Genomic DNA, 17804 nt, shown 5'->3' with positions numbered 1-17804 from the left:
ATAACGTTACTCTTGCAGGCCTGATGTACCGTCGAATATGGAACAATCTGGAGCTACACATCAACAATGTACATGTGCGCTACGAGGATGCACATTCTTGTCCAGAGCCCCTTGTCATGGGCTTCTGTCTCCACTCACTCTCAGCACACACCACCAACCAGTATGTGTGCTTTGCCATCCTGTGCAGCAGTTGGAAAACAAGGCATAACAGAAGAGAGTTAGGTTAGGTTCAATAAGGATGATGATTACAGTATTTTGATTTTATTAACTGAAATTACAATTATCTCTCCCATGCAGTGAATGGATAAAGGGAATGCAAGGAAAGAATTAGGTTAAGATAGGGTGTCAAAGAAACTCTTAATGTCAGATTGAGGATACATTGGAAGGGAGTGACATTATGTGGTTTGGAAGAAGAGAGCAGAGCAGTGTGTTAATGAGAGGGAAGGAAGACAAAGAGTGGTGTTGGAGAGAGTGACAGTTTCTGTATGTCACAAAAATAACCCGGAGGCAGTTCTTTAAATAGCCATCCCTTGTTGAGGGGTACTGTACTAGAATGAAGTAAGGTACTGGAGATGATTCAGAAGAGGCCAGGGTAGGGTGATAATATTTTTGTTTATATTTCATTACATTTTTTTTCTTTGAAGGAAATTGAAGAGAGATGTCAGGAATGAGTTAGATTAAAGTATGGTGAAGATGGTTATCATTTGTATGTGATATGCATTTTCTGTCCAGTGCAGTAAGTGGAGAAGGACATGGCTGGACAGAGTTAGGTTAGCTAATAATAATGATGATGCCCATTTGATTTCTCTGGTGCAGTAAATGGAAAAAGGGTGTGTCTGGGGAGTGTGGAGGCACGGTAAACAAGGTGCTGGACGCCACCTCTGCCTCGTTGTACATCAACCCATCAGCGGAGCGTCAGCGTCTGGTCACGCCACATGCCGCCACTCATGCGTGGTTGTCGTACCTAGAGACTGGACTCCACACCTTCTCCATTAATGATGAGCCATTCCAGTTTGGTTAGTTTGAGATACTGCTGAATGATAAATGGATGTATGTGTGTGGGAGGGGGGTATTGCACGCAGCCCACCATCCTCCTTTCAGGAATAGGGAGGGATTTGAGGGATGTTTGGATGTTTGTATAGCCAGGCAGTGAAGTGGGCTGGCTATATTAGTCCCACTGCATGAAGATGTTCTTCACCAGCACCACAAGAGGATTGATTGAAAGGTGTCATAAACAAATTGTATCACAGAGAAAGAAGTGTCACAATGCCTTCTGTGCAATCTTTAGTTAACTTATATTAACTTAGTGGAGATCTTTTTCTTTTTGTGGCTTATCTCATGTAACTCATTGGCAGAATACTACGGCTCTGCATCCTTTCCATGGCACATCGTCATGATTAGCACCACGTTCTAGCGTTAATGTCTTGCTGTAACACGGCAGTCAGGCTAGAGATGCCAGTTTTATGCCTAGTTAAAGCAGTAGCAGTAGAATAATTTGAGTCTGTCTGGGTGAGCAGACCCATCAACTACAGGCAAGCTATTACCCCTGCAAGACCATCCCATACCATGAACTGATATTCCCTTTCAGTGAACAGTGCCTCACCACAGGGAAGAGTGCAGAGGTTTGGTTCCTAGATGGACGCTGCATTTGCATCGCACCACCCAGTTAATAGGGACACCATAGTAGGCTCCACATCATCCCATTAGTTGGTTAAATGGTTACCACTCAGCTATGTAATTGGCTGTCTGGGCTGAAGGAAACCAATAGGCTTGTCACTCAGTGTAGTCATCATATGAAGAAGTAGGCAGCACTTCATCAAGTGAGTGGATGATGATTGCCACATTTACTACACTTAAAGTGAACAGAATATAGAATACTGTACAAGCCTCCTTCTTTCAATTATTTCCTCACCCCAGCTGTTGTGCAGGTGGTGCAGCATAAGGTAAAAGTGCGACAGCTGACAGCAGCTGGTATGGCAGGCTAGGGTGCTGGTGCTGATGATGGACACACTGTTATCACCATCATCATCATCATTTATCAGTCATCATCTTCATCACCAGCACCAGCACGACCTTCCTTTTTTAAAAAAGATGATGATAATTTAGCCTTACTTTTTTCATACCGACATACTCCCTCCCTCCAACAGTTGTGGAGCCAGTGCGGTGCAAGGTAAAGGTGCGACAACAGCTGGTACGCGAGGCCAGAGTACCTGGGTTGTTAGTGGATGCAGTGGTGAGGGACGCGGCGCTGGCACTGTCGCGGCAACAGTACCTCGCCCTATCACATCTCGCTTACTCACTCACTGCGTATAACATTGCCAGGTCAGACCTACTTTACTGTATGTGGTAGTGTGGTGGTGGTGGCAGTGTACATGGTATAGTTGTGTTACCTTAATTTGGCCCAGATTTTTATCCCTGTGTAGTTAGAAGTCAACAGTACAGCTCTACATCCATTGTATAGGACTTCATTGTGACCAACACCATAGTCAAGTCTTAATCTGTAGTTACAACTCAGATTCAGAATAGAAGGATGGTAGTTTTAGGCCAGGGATTATACTGTACTGTGGTTGTGGTTGTGTAGTATTGTGTGTAACAGTGGTATGGTGGTACATGGTAGTTTGGGTGTTGGTATAAGTGTACTGTTGTGGGTGTGCTGTAGTGATGTTGTGTTTGTGAAGGACAGTGGTTAATGTTGAGATGCAGTGGTGCTGTAGTGTGAAAAGCAATGATGTAGGTAGTGGCATGTTTGTGAAGGTTAATGGTGTGTTGTGTTTTGGTATATAATGATAGTTATATGTAATGATAATTACTAAACTAGATGGATGGATAAGTTAAATTGCTGAGATAGAATATAGAGGCATGGATGATGAGTGAATGGATGTATTTACCTAACTGTGATATACAGGAAATGAACTATGCTCGTGGGGTCCTGTCTCTGTATCTCAGTAAGTCAAATTTTGCTTTAAACTCGATTTTCCAGTAGGCACTTTGTTAATAGCTATCCTATTTTTGTACTTTTTTGCTACTGTTTCCTTATCATTTACACCCCATATAAATGGGAAAGAGGGTTAGGATGCTGCTGCTGCTGCTGCTGCTGGAGTTCTGTGCATAGATGTAGCGATAAGCAATAGGCCATTTTTGGTGAATTCTGAAAGTCTTGTACTGACCTTCCCTCTGCATATAACCTCAAAGTGTTTTTTAAGTGTTCTGTGTCCAGGGGTTGTGTTCTCCTCCATACCTGTTTATTTCTGCATAATGCATATTGGTCAGTTTTTTCATTATCTGTACAAAGTAAGTAGATAATAGAAGGACATAAACAATAGACTGAAGAATATTAATGTGTAAAGGCATTTTGGCTTAATCTGGCCTAAACTTTTGTCTTTTTGCAACTTATTTCACCTGACTAAATGGCAGAATAAGACAAAACTGTGGCTCTGCACCTTGCCATAGCACTTCATGTCTAGCATTGTACTCACTGTTAACCTCTTGTCACAACTCTGCTTTCAAAATAGAGAGACTGTTATTTTATATCAAGATAAGAATAAAAGGGGGTAAAGTAATTAGGAAAACAAATTGCTAAGGAAGAGGTGCTAGTAAACCTCTTAAGCTGTAGAGAATATAATCATAGGTATCTCGATACAGATCTACATTACAGTACACCCATACCCCGATATCTGGCAGTGTTGCGTACTGGCTGGAGGGTTCGGTCAGTGAGTATGTTGGATATCGAAGCAATTTTCCCCATAGAATACTACAGAAAAGCCAGAGATGCATTCCAGACCCAAACCCAAACTCTCTTATACCTTAATCAGTAGAGACTGACATAGAAACACCGTAGGCAATGTTATTTTCCTCATAAACAGTACAATTGCTAAAAAATGGAGGCAGGAAGGTGTTCAGGCTAACAGACACAGGGAGAGTGGATGAACAGGCCGGGCAGGTAGGGGACAGGGAGGAAGACACTGGGGGAAGGGGGAGGGTGGGAAGACAGGGAGGGAGACAAGCAGGAGTGGGGGAGGATGGGGAGACAGAGGGAGACAAGTCAGGGTGGGGGGATGGGGAGGGAGACAAGCAGCGGTGTGGGAGGATGAGGGGACAGGGAGGGAGACACGCAGGGGTGGGGGAGGGAGACATGACATCCATGCCCTACTATCCCCCACCCCCATGGGTGTGTGTGTGTGTGTGTGTGTGTGTGTGTGTGTGTGTGTGTGTGTGTGTGTGTCTCTCTCTCTCTCTCTCTCTCTCTCTCTCTCTCTCTCTCTCTCTCTCTCTCACACACACACACACACACACACACACACACACACACACACACTGTTTGTATGGAATGGGAGAGTAACAAGAGGACATGAAATGAAACTGAAAAAGCCAAGTTGTTTGAAGGATATCAAGAAATAGAGCTTTCCATATACAGTAGATACATAGACCTGTGGAACAGCCTGGACAAAGAGACCTTCCAGTCTAAAAACTTAAATGAGTTCAAAACAAAATTTTACTTAACGAGAAAAAGAGACGGGACCCAACGAGCGTAGCTCATTTCCTGTATATCACAACTAGGTAAATACACAAGCTTGGGTGGGGGAGGGTGGGGGAATGGGGGAAGAGACACACCTAGCATCTGCCAGTGCTGAGTGTGGAGGGAGATGGAGGAGGGATGGGAAGGTGGGGAACAGGGGGTGAAGAGAGGAGATGGAGGGAGGACAGGGATAGCCACATGCACCACCACATCCGCATTGAGGCTTGCTCGTTTCAAACCTAGGGAGCGGTGGAGTGGTCGGACTAGTGAATCAACGGCCATTTGGACTGTTTGATTGTCCCCAGTTTCATTTGCTCGGTTTAGTGAGTTGTTGGTTGTTAGTGCTCCAGATATCGGGGTATTCCTCTTGAAGCAAATGTACATTACAGTATCTTGATTTTTGCTTTTCTGTGCATGGCTTTTGATTAGAAGGGACAGCTTTCCAGAATATTAGACTTTGATTTCTTTCTGTGCTTGTAGTACATTGAGGTGGTTTGGACATGTGGAGAGAATGGAGAATGAAAGATTGACTAAGAGGGCGTATGTAGGTGCAGTGGAGGGAGGGAGAGGGAGGAGAAGACCGAGGATGAGGTGGATGGATGGAGTTGAGAGGTATGTGAGGGAGGGGGAAGTGAGTTGGGGGGAGGACAGTCAAATGGTGGGTGACAGAGCGACTTGGAGGCGTTTAGTCTGCGGTCACCCTTTGTGGGATTAGGGCGTCAGGCTATATATAGATGGATATCTTGTAGCAGTTGTAGTTATAATCCCAGGTTGATCTGAAATGTGATCCCAGTGGACTGCAGGCTGAACTTACCCTCCTCCTGCAGCACACTGTCCTCCTTTTGGGACACAGGAAAGTTGTTGAGGGAACTTCATATAACTAGGGAGCAATGGTACCCAGTTATATCAGTGCAAACCTCTCCAATACCCTTACTATGCATAAAGAATAGATGCAATATATAGCTAATTATAGATATAGACAGATAGATACAAAACTTAAAGTGTAGAAATAATGTTAAATGACAGTGTGTTATGATACAGACGGTTCCTTCAGTACCGGCCGTTGGTGCCCCTGAAGCGGCACGCAGCTGAATGGTGGCAGTACGCAGCCCAGGCCATCATACACCACCGCATCAGACCATACTCATGGAACAGTATCTCTAAACACAGGTTAGTGGGACACAGTTGATTACAGGTTGTCTTGTTACTTGCATTGTACTGGGGCTTAATATGTTATGTACAGCATTCTCATTATCTAAAGTTTAGTAACACTTCACTACCAGCTATGATGATGCACAATGCCATTTGAGATAATTGTATGTGATAGCAAAACAAGCCACATGACACAACAGGATGAGAAGAAAGGATACTTCTGATAATCAGGGAAGAATGAGAAATGTGGAAGGCAGGACACAATGCTGGCAGGGAATTGTTGGCAAACTTGTGATCATATATGTACAGTGAAGTTGTATTTATTACTCAGCAACTGTGGTTTGAGCACAACTTTGCCGGTCCTCGAAATTGATGTGTGTGTGTGTGTGTGTGTGTGTGTGTGTGTGTGTGTGTGTGTGTGTGTGTGTGTGTGTGTGTGTAACTAACATATTAATGTGCAAGCATGTGTGCAGGTAATATACTCCTGTTATGATGAAACTAAACTACTAAAGTGAATGAGCGTATTGGTCTACAAGACAATATTACTTTGTGTGTGCATTACCATACTAACCCAGTGGTATACACAGGAGTGTGTACCATGAGTACGTAGGCCTGTACCGGCGCCACCTGTTGGAGGGTCACAGTGGGGAGGTGGAGGCCGACCTCATCAAACTGGAGGACCAGCTGTCCCTCACTTGCATCGTCCTGGCTCGAGTCCATGCCAAGATCAAGGTGAGTTGGGCCATGTTTTGTCTCATGTTCTCATCAGTTAAGGAAGCTCCATACACCCCATCATTATCATTTTATTTGTTGGGGAGGGATGCCTTCATGTGGTGGCATCTGTATAAACAAGTTGCTCTGCTGCCTGGTTATACAATGTCCTTCAACTCTTTCCCTATCCCCAAAAAGGAGAATAATGGAAGACAGCATTAGCCTGGAATTCATGGGGTTCATGTTCAGATCATCATGGGGCCACAACTGTTACAACAAGAATGGCACTGGTAGTGATAATAATTGTGGTGGTGATATCAAGAGGGATGGTGGTGATGACAGTGTTGGTGGCAGCAATGGGGTTGATGCTGGTGATGGTGGCGGCAGCACGTGAATTTTCCTCCTCCTCACCATCTTGACCTCCTTTATCAGCATAGAATCCACCCTGGGGAGGGAGGGAAAGAACATTTTGCCAGTATCCCTGCGTGTAAGAGGGGACTAAAAGGGATCTTTTTGTCTCCAGTCTTTCTTTCCTAACTGTCCTCCTCTTCTCTTGTGTCCTTCCTGTCTTCTTGAATTTCAGTGTTTCTCCTGGCCTTTATTGCCCTCTCCTCTTACAGTGCCATATAGCCATATTATGGGTTAGTGTTAATTCTTTCATTATTCCTTCCTCTTTCCCCAGCCTAGAATATGACAAGGTAGGATCCAGAGAACCAGAAAAAAAGTAATAATTGAAGGAGGTACTTAAATAATAATAATTAATGTTATTATTAAAATCTTGATAATTTTCTTCCCGGCAGGTGTCACAGGAGGAGCCTGAGTTAGTGCGCCCAGTGGTGTCAGAAGGGGGAGGGTGGTTTGACTGGCTGTGGGGCAGCGGCAGACAGGATGGGACGGCAGTCGGTACAATGGATGTGGTTGGGGCGGGAGGGGGACGGAATGGACCCCTGGCATCCCTCACACAGGATGAGAGGCAACAGTTGCGTGAGGAACTGGCCAAACTGGATGCCCCACCAGGGCACACCCATCCCGATGATATTGGTGAGGTGGAGTGAAGGTTGGAGGCTTGAATGATTTTGTCACCTGTTTCACTGTGTCATAAAAGACTTTTAAACAACATTTTTCACCTTATTCTTGCTACCTGCAGATGATTCCATTCAGCACAGGAGAGACCTTTCAAAGTGGAGGTATTATTGTCATTGTTGCAGCCCCAGGCTCATGTGAATGTGAAACCATTACTGTAGAATGCAGGCTAAAGTTGCCATCCTAGTGCAATCCACCATTCTCCTTTTAGGGGATAGGAAGTTGAGGGATATGTGCATAACTGGTAAGCAGAGCTGCCCAGTCAAATTGGCACCACTGTCTGAAGTTTTCCCTTTCCAGCACCAGTGACAGCCATACCACTTTATTATACCGTAATTTCCATCTGTGAGATGGATTTACGTATGATTCAGGAGCAAAGAAAGAGAAAGCACTGAAGTAAAAGTGCTACCAAGTAGTGTACAAATGTAAAGCAGTGGGAAATAGTGTGTTGATGATAATGATGATGGTTAAGGTTATAATAATGGTTGATAGACAGAATTTTAACCCTTATGCACCAGCTGACATAATCTGTATCTTTCCATGTCCACAGACCACAAGGCGTACCTGTCCCTCCAAAATGTGAGTGTGTCACTGCGAGATAATGGCCGAGACATCGCCCTGGCCACTCTTTCCGGCCTTGTGACCAGCACCGAGAGCCGTGGAGGTGTGGCCTATAACAAGCTGTCATTTAAAGCCGAGGCGTTTAACCTGGAGGCAGCCAATATGGAACAAGAACTGGTATATGTAGCAAGGCTTGTTGATGCCACACCATCTGCAGGTGTGTTAGATTATGTTATTTAGGTAATTTCTATCTATCTATCTATCTATAGCCCGACGCCCTAATCCCGCAAAGGGTGGCCACAGACAAAATGCCTCCAAGTCGCCCTGTCACCCACCATTTGACTACCTTCCCCCCAACTCACCCCACCCTCCCTCATATACCTCTCAACTCCATCCCTCCACCTCATCCTCGGTCTACCCCTCCCTCTCCCTCCCTCCACCTCATCCTTGGTCTACCCCTCCCTCTCCCTCCCTCCACCTCACCTGCATACACCCTCTTAGTCAGTCTTTCATTCTCCATTCTCTCCACATGTCCAAACCACCTCAATGTATTTCTCCTAATCTTCTCAACTACATCCACATCCACCCCACAACATTCCTTCACTTCTTCATTCTTCAAGTTGTCCCTCCATGTCACTCCACATGCTCCTCTCAAGTAACTCATTTCCACTGCTCTCACTCTTGACTTGTTCCCCTCTTGCAAGGTCCACGCTTCGCTTCCATACGTCAGGGTAGGGATCACAATACTCTCATGCAGTGACTTCTTAACTTCCATACTCACCTCCCTATTTCTCATCACTGCTTTCAGTGAACCAACAACCTTCCTTCCCTGCTGTACCCTTTCACGCACTTCATCCCCCAAAGTTCCATCCTTACTCATCACACTACCCAAGTACTTGAATACACTCACACTCTCCATATCCTCACCATCCAACCTCACTGTACATTCTGTGACTTCATTCCTCTCAAACACCATAACTTTACTTTTGTTTACATTAACTTTCAGCATCCTCCTCCTACACACTGTCCCAAAGTCATCCACCAATCCTTGCAACTCCCATTCATCTTCACTCAACAATACTGTATCATCAGCAAACAGCAGCACCGGAATCTTCCAAATCTCACCCTCATTCATTAGAGCCACCCCCAGATCCACTGCCCTACCCTGCACCTCCTTTACAACCCCATCCATGTATACTCTTATCTAATCTAACCCAGTCTGTGTTATCCTAGCCTAAATTAACTTGGAGACAGCCAGTAAGGAATAAAAGTTGGTGTATGTGGCCAGGCTTGTTGATGATATGCCATCTGCAAGTGTGTTAGATTAAAGTAAGTTTTCTGTGTGTATGTTAAGCTGGGGTAGATTAATGCAGATCGTCAGATTAGGATGAGGTACATTCAATTGTCATGATTTTTTTTCTTTTGGACTGTTTTAAGATTGTATGGACTTGGTGGTAGGTTGCTAAAAGGAGTGAAAATTTTTATGTAAATAGTAGAGCATGTGTAAGAGTGGGAAATACTTGGTCTCCTGTGAGAGTGGGGCTGCAACAGGGATGTGTGGTGTTGCCTTGGTTGTTTAATATTTATATGTATGGTGTTGTAAGGGAGGTGAATGCTAGAGTGTTAGGTGGAGGTCTGAGTCTTGTGAATGTTGATGGTAGAGAGTGGAATCTGAAGCAGCTGCTGTTTGCGGATAATACTGCACAGGATAATACTGGCTGATTCAGATGAGAGATTGAGACAGTTGGTAGAGGGGTTTGGAAGGGTGTGTGAAAGGAGGAACTTGAAAGTAAATGAGAATGAGAGTAAAGTGACGAAGTGTACGAGGTTGGTAGATGGTAGGAGGATGAATATAATTTTGAATGGTGAGTTGCATGAGGAGGTAGAGTGTTTTAAGTATTTAGGGTCACATGTTGCTGTGGAAGGAAGAATATGGGCAGAAATGAAGTTTAGAATGAATGGAGCAGGAAAGGTGCTGGGAAGAATGAAAAGTGTTTAGATGTCATTCGCTTAGAATGGATGTAAAGAGAAGGCTGTATGAGGGTGTTGTGGTACTGAGTGCATTATATGGAGCTGAAACGTGGAATATGGGTGTAGAAGAGAGGAAAAGTTTGAATGTAATGGAGATGAAGTGTCTGAGGAGTATGTGTGGAGTGATGTGCATGGATCGAGTGAGAAATGATGATGTGCGAAGGAGAACTGGAGTTGTTCGGGAGATGGCTGATTGAGTTGAGCAGAGGGTGTTGCGATGGTTTGGGCATATGGAGAGAATGGGTAATGAGCGATTGATGAAAAAGATAACTAGATCCGATGTGAGAGGTGTAAGGCTGAGAGGAAGACCACGAATAGGATGGATGGACAGTGTGAAGAGAGTGTTGGATGCAAGAGGGATGTCTGTTGAGTAAGGAAGAGTGGCTGTGCATGATAGAAATGAATGGAGAGAAATTGTGAATGAAAAAATGATGACACAACCCTGAGGGGATATTCTCTCGCATTTTATCTGATCAGCTAATCAAGTCAGGTGGAGGTAAGGGGATGGGTCTATTATGATGTGGCAGGGGTAAACCAGCTCTGCTGTTGGGCCCTGCTTTGGATGTCACTGATTGCATAGCACAGTTGACCCTTGTGCTGTGTGGTGCGGTGAGGATCTGTCCCTTCTCCCCTTGGAACTAAGATGCGAATGAATGTTTGAGTGGATGAGTAATTGGGAGTGTGTCGTCCTGTCTTGGCTACCTCCCGTTCCTTGGGGGAAGCAGCCTAGGCATATAGGTAGAGATAGGCAGGTATAGGGTTAGGTTTGGGTAATTTAGGACATCCCCCCCCCCCACACACAACAGATGTCTCCATTCATCTTTAAATGTCAGATCACTTCAGATTCAGGGTAGTTGATTCATTGGATAGACTCAATTTGACAGGTGGTATGTACTGTGTAAAGACTGGATGTTTATACCTGTGAGGTGTAGTCAGGATATCAGGGACTTGAATGATGAGTGCATGAAGTATGGTCCATTCATTTGGGCAGAATTTCGGTTAGTTTCTGTTTCTGTTAGCCGTTTTTTTTTTTTTTTTTTTTTTTTTTTTTTTTTTTCACTCAGGATCCTGCCTCACCCACCCTTCATTGAGAAAAGAGTTCTCAGTGATGATGATGATCATTCATTTACCTTAATGTATACATATTTGCCTAGAAAAAAGAAATGACAGTAGAGCTGTCTGTCCATATCATGGATTAACAGGCCAGCCCCTCACAGCATATACATTCTTACATATATATACATACATACATACAGACTCTGTTAATGCAGGATATGGTGTGGCCTTCTCGCTGGACCTGGAACGCAACCCACTCAGTGTGGCCTCAGACTATGCTCTCACCTTAAAACTACACCCCATTGAACTTCTCTATAACCAGGTGATTATCTCCCTGTTTATTTTACATGTTTGTCTGTCTGTATAAGCATTCACTCTATCACTCTCGTTCTTCATTTATGCCTGTATAATCATTCACAACATGTCTGTGTTTCTTTGTAAGGATTCACTGCCTGTCTCTGTATAGATTTTTACAGTGCCTGTGGCTCCTTGTTTGTGTATATAATCATGGTTGTGGAGATAATGGTGTTGATGACTGTAGCAGTATTCCAGTTACTGCATAATGCATTCTCTGGCCAACAGTACTTGTGTGTGCAGAGGATGGTGATGTAATGACAGATGATGATGTTAATGACAAAGATGATGATGATGATGATGTTGATAATACTGTAATGAGGATGATGTAATGACATAATGGTGTTGTTTATGACAATGTTGATTTTATGTTCTCTCTCAGTATGCGTGTGCAGAGATGGTGCGTTTCTTCTACATCCCGGGTGTGAGTGAGGGGTGGCTGGGTGCAGGTACAAGGGCAGTGTTGATGGAGGGTGCAGTGAAGGGTGGCCGAACAGCTCTGGCCCACGCCCTGGCCCGCCGCTCCACCCTACACCTAGATGTTGACATTAAGAGTCCGTTTCTGGTGCTGCCGGAACATGGGTCCATACAGGTAGCCTCGTAGTTTTAGCCAAATACAGTACCTTAATGTTGGAAGAAGTGGACCCATATAAATTGCCTCCAAATGGCCCAGTTGTCTGCCATCAGAGTGACCTTTCTCCTACTCACACCTTATCACTTATAGTACATTGTATACTGTACTGTAATTCCTCATTTAATATGGGTTCACTTTTTTTTTTTTCACTGTAAAGTTGTTGACTCTATCAGATATGCTTGTGAAGCTACAGAATGTGGTGAATGTTTTTGGCGTATCCGATAGAGCCAGGATTCCAGGGGCTTGAATGATGAGTAAATGGAAGCATGTCCCATTGGACTGGGCAGATTTGGGCTGTCTGGACATTGCTGCTCCTCACCCTGCCTTAGGTTGGGAAGGAGGTCCGGATGATGATGATGATGATGATGATGATAAAGTTGTTCTCTAATGCAGCAATAAATTTCATGTAACACTCCATTGTTTATTCCTAATTGGTCTTTTTTTTTTTTCCTCTAATGCAAAGATATGCAGTGGAACCCCAATTTTCCAACATTCAATTATGCAAAATTCGCGATTATGTGTAGGGTCTTGCATTTCGGTTCAAAATGTGATTATCCGAAAGAAATGATGGAAAAATAAAAATACAGTATTGTCGGTTGTCGGTGTGGGTGGCCGGTCCAAGTAGCCCACCATCCGTGGTGGTTGCTGTGTCAACCGTGAGGTGACGCGTGTGGAGTGTGTGTCATCCCGCCCAAATATAATGACCCTGACTAAATCAGAAATCAATAAGCTCCAACAGATAGAGAATGGAGTACACTCAATCCTCGTAAATCGGGGCAATATGGGTCTGGACCACTGCCGCGATTTACAAATTCCTTGGTTTATAAATAATAACTCATGTGAAAAATGAATTTGGGTCTGGACTTTGGCCAACCACCCCCCACAGCATCCTACCTACACCTATCTAGGCACCATCAAACACAATCATACAAATTTAGGAATATTCAGTGCATGTATTTAATAGAAATAAGCAATGTTATGGATCTCACCTTAATCCTATGACGATATTGCTTAAGTGAATGGAGTGGGGTGGTGTTGGGAAGAACTTAGAACCTCTCAGCATGAGGTGGGGGTGCTCCCTTATGCTGTTCTCCCTTCTCCGGCTCCTCTGCCTCCCTCAGGAAGCCCTCAAAGTCTCCCTCAGAGATGACAGATGCTACGTCATCCATGTCCTCAGTGTTTGAAGGGCCAGGTTGTGGTTCAGGCTCAGCTTCTGCCCTTACCCGGGCAAAATAGTGGGTGATGAGTTCCTGATGTTTCTCATTAACTGCGATTATGCAATTTGTAGTAAAAACACGCAGCTTTAATGGATTTCACAATCTCCTTGGCCAAGTCTACGTAAACAAGCAAATCACTGAGCTCCTTCTTCCCAAGGAGCTCTTTCGCCAGCCTTGAAAACTTCTCTCCCTTCTCAACACGACAAATGAGCTCCAAACGTTGACTTCATGACAACGGCGGCTGCTTCTTGATGCCATACTGCTTAGAGCGCTTCATCGGGGATTCGGGAGGGGCCATGGAAGGTAGGAGGCAGGGGGGGAAGGTGCACAAAAAAAGGCAGGTAGCTTTCGTACTCCACGGTGATGGTCTGTAGTGTGCGGAGTGGCGGGAAGAACAGCAACAACATGGCAGCGTTAGTATGCACACTTGCCACCAGGGATGTGTGCTGATTGGTTGTTGGGTTGCGATTTTCATATTGAATGCCGCGGTTTACGATTCTCGTCAGAAAAGGCCCACTTTGGTGCCTAGGTCCACGATTTTCATGACTTAACAGCGATTTAAGGGTGCCGGCAGTCTAACAGCCACTTAGCCATGATTTACGAATCCGTGATTTATAAACACGCGATTTACGAGGATTGAGTGTATATAGACAACGAAATTTGCACCAAATTGCACCCTGCGAGGAGAAGTTGGATCTTCATTAATAAAAACAAGGATAATGGAAAATAAGCTACTATACATCAGAAACATTGAAGAAGGAAGTAACCAAGTTATAAAATCCATACTAAGAGAAATGAGAAGAGACGAAAATAATAAATGGATGAGAACAGCCAACAAGTATGTGGAAGAATTGAAAATAAAGTACAGAGATATTGTGAGATTAGGAAAAAAGAAACTGAAAGAAAAAACACGGCAGTGGGACAATGCAATATAGCAAAATGAGCTGGAGTCCAAGGCAAGCGTGACATGGTACAAAAGATGGAAGAAACAAATAGAAGAAGACCCAATATATGATAATAGACCAGCATCCATCATTTTGTACAAAGCGAGAACAAACATGTTACCACTAAAAGAACGACAACGACACGAAAAGGGAGATATTGCTTGTGTACTTTGCGGAGCAGAAGAAGAGAACATGGAACACTTCTTACTATGGTGCGAAGGAATACAAGAAGTAAGAAGAGAATCAGAAGGACTTCAGCAACTGTACATTTAGGACAAGAGTGATATCTTAGGGAGATACATATTTGATAAGGAAAAACTGATGGAAAAGAGGGAACTTGAGTACAAATTGTGGATATTGAGAGAAAGAAAAATCAGAGCTCAGCACGAATAAAATGCACAAATAAAGAGCACAAATAAAGTATGACAGTAAAAAACAAAATCTATAAAAAACAAACAAACAAACAAAAATAAAGTTTAGGAGGCGCCGTTAAAAAGGCCATTTCTCCGAAGTCCGAACAACATTGCATCGCCAAGCGGCAAAATGCTCGGCTGTGGCTATTGTTCGTTGCTGTCTCAGGCTGCCTGACTGAAAGTGAAATTTACACCCCTCTTAATCATCATGGCACCAGTTATACCTGCTGAGGAAGCTTCTAACAAACAGAAGTGTGTAGTTTTGACACCACAACAGAAGATTGAACTGTGCAAGAAGATGGAGGAAGGTGTGAATAGGGGCATACTAATGTGTGAGTACAACGTTGGTTCCACCACCCTGTATGACATTAAGAAAAAGAAAGATGAACTCTTATCTTATGTGATGAACTAAGATGTATCTAAAACAGTGGAAAGTAGGCGTAGTATGAAGCAGGGAAAATTCAAGGATTTGGATAAAGTGCTGTACAAGTGGTTTGTTGTGAATTAGTCAGAAAGCTGTCCAATAACTGGACCTATTTTGATAGAAAAAGCTCAAGACTTCCATGAAAAGATGAAGATTACTGAGCCATGTAATTTCTCACAGGGGTGGCTGCATTGTTTTAAGGTTAGGCATGGCATATGCAAACTCGATGTGTGTGGTGAAAAAAAAGTGCTGATGAGGAAGCCGCGGAAATTTTCAGTGAGAAATTTGAGGACATTTTAGATGAACATGATTTAAGCCCAGAGTGCATATATAATGCTGATGAAACTGGATTATTTTATAGAATGATGCCAGAAGCTACCCTAGCAGGCCAATGGAAAAAGTAGCTGCTGGGTTTAAGAAAAACAAAGAAAGAGTGTCCGTGCTTGTGTGCTCAAACGCTGCTGGCACACACAAGTTAAAACTTTTGGTTGTTGGAAAGTCAAAGTACCCTAGATGCTTTGCTAACATAGTGCATTTGCCAGTGGAGTACGACAGCAATTCTAGTGCATGGATGATTAAACCTATCTTTCAGCACTGGTTTCATAAGATTTTCGTTCCTGCATTGAAGAACCACCTGCGGAGTATCAACATGCCTGAGGACTCTAAGGTTATTTTATCACAAGCACCCCGCACTCATCCCTTGCATAACCTCAAAGATGGAGAAGTACGTTGCCGGATTGAAGCAGACAAGGACCTCCCAGTAACCAAGCAATACACTGACGAAGAAATTATCAAATCAGTCTCATCCCCAAGTGAGAAGGAAGAAGACAGTAGCAACAATTTGGAAGATGAGGAAGGCTGAGAGAAGGTGACGTGGGGAGTACTCGAACAGTCTTATCAAAACATCATCCACTTTATGGAGAAGAGTCCACTCTTTCTGCCCAAGAATTGCCTACAGTCCGTATGCAGTATAGCCTTGCCCAGAGTAAGAGAAGCATGGCTATCCATCAGGCAGACATTAGAACCTTCTTCAAGAAACCCCAAGAAAAGAAATGTGGCAATCAAGACATCAGTGATGCATCTACATCTGGCAACTGTTCGTTCATTGGCTTCTCCTTAGACAACAAGTCACCTGCCTCATCCACACCATGGAAGAATAGCCGCCCTTCGTCTGCCTGTTCCAGTATGGATGATCTACCCACCCCACCTATATTCACATCCACACAAGCAGAGGATGTGGAAATGGATGACCCACCCAGCCCACTGCCAGCCACAAAGGATTTAGTGGCTAACAGTGAATAAAATAGAAAATAAGAAACAATGCATAACCCAATTTTAAGTGTACTTTAGATTATAAGTGAGTCAGAATATAAGTGAATTGCATTTTTTATGTTGCATTTCCTTATGTAAAGTGTACTATACTGTACATAAATTATCATACATTAGCCAAGTGTGATCAGTGGTGATGGTGTTGGGGACTCGGGAGTGGTGGTGATGGTGGCTGGTGGGGTGGATGCGGCAGTGGTGGTGGTGGTGGTGGTGGTGGTGTTGTGCACATTAACTTCGCATTACTGTACAGTGTTTGGTAAGTACAGTATATAATGTTCATAATGCTGTAATTTAATGATCTTATGATTAATTTCTTTTCCAGGCATTTGCTGATACTTATTTACTTTTTTGAATGCTACTTAGTAATAAGGATACAGTACTAGTACACTATATTAGGTGTACAGTATGAACACAGAGATTTCATCCCTTAAATTTACACGCGATTATCTGAAAAAATCAATTATCCGTAGTTTGGAAATTCCCATGATTTTTGGATAATTGGGGTTCCACTGTATTGTGGACCTACTGAGAAAAGGATATTACTGAACTAACCTAATCATACCTAACCCATCGCTGCCTAACCACATCTAACCTTACATAACCAGACGTACCAAACTTATGTAATTTAACCTAATCTAACCCAGCCCAGCCCAGTGTAACTTAATGTAACTTAACCTAACTTAAGCCTGTCTGATCTAACCTAATGCAACCTAACCTAACCAAACATAATACACAGCGTGGTGGTTCTGTGGTGGTGGTGGATGCTGGTGGTCTGCGTGTGATTACGGAGGGTGGTGGAGGCCTCACACGGGATCTGGAGGACGCCACCCGCATGGAGCTGGAGGAACGGCTGTACGACCGGCTTACCCTGTCTGTGTCGCAGCTGCAGGTCCTCTTCGCCGACTCTGGGGACGAGTGGAGAGTTCACCGCATGCGTGATGACTCAGGTCTGTACTCATATTGGATGAGGAAGCCTGTAGTTCTTTCACCTGAACTTGGCCTAGATTTTCTCTATTTGTAGCCTATTTCTTGAAGCACAGTGGTAGATATAACAATGCTGCAGTTCTGCATCCTTTCCATAACACTTTTTCATGACTCTCCTCTTCTTGTTATGACTTAGGGTAAAATAGTAATCTCTCCATCTATTACACAATTGTCATGGTAGATTAACAAAATTTGATGCTGTTCGCTCTTCCAATGTTAGCTTGACATAGAGAGCATTTAAATATTCTTTTCATTTTGACTTGGCCTAAAATTGCCATCTCTCCACTATGACTTGGTAAAAATTGCCATCTCCTTATCATCACATAACATAAAATTGCCATCTCTCCTCCATAACTTGGCCTAAAATTTTCATCTCTCTTGAATGTATAATTGTA

General features: G+C 43.6%; 1 protein-coding gene across 1 annotated transcript in view; it reads left to right on the top strand.

The window, feature by feature from the left end:
- LOC145396163 (intermembrane lipid transfer protein VPS13A-like) overlaps nucleotides 1-17804 on the top strand; it is a 110952-nt gene that overhangs the window by 5627 nt on the left and 87521 nt on the right. Inside the window, 10 exon segments of the mRNA XM_080269605.1 lie at nucleotides 19-160; nucleotides 817-1016; nucleotides 2148-2322; nucleotides 5558-5686; nucleotides 6256-6400; nucleotides 7180-7420; nucleotides 8013-8240; nucleotides 11326-11432; nucleotides 11847-12056; nucleotides 17162-17372. Coding sequence (XP_080125731.1) covers nucleotides 19-160; nucleotides 817-1016; nucleotides 2148-2322; nucleotides 5558-5686; nucleotides 6256-6400; nucleotides 7180-7420; nucleotides 8013-8240; nucleotides 11326-11432; nucleotides 11847-12056; nucleotides 17162-17372 — 1788 coding nt within the window.

This window comes from Coenobita brevimanus, chromosome 35 (genome assembly GCF_032717465.1).
Source record: "Coenobita brevimanus isolate Jiangsu-jjx chromosome 35, ASM3271746v2, whole genome shotgun sequence".
Taxonomy (NCBI): domain Eukaryota; kingdom Metazoa; phylum Arthropoda; class Malacostraca; order Decapoda; family Coenobitidae; genus Coenobita; species Coenobita brevimanus.
The sequence above is the reverse complement of the archived record's forward strand: the minus strand, read 5'-3'. Positions and strand labels throughout refer to the sequence as shown.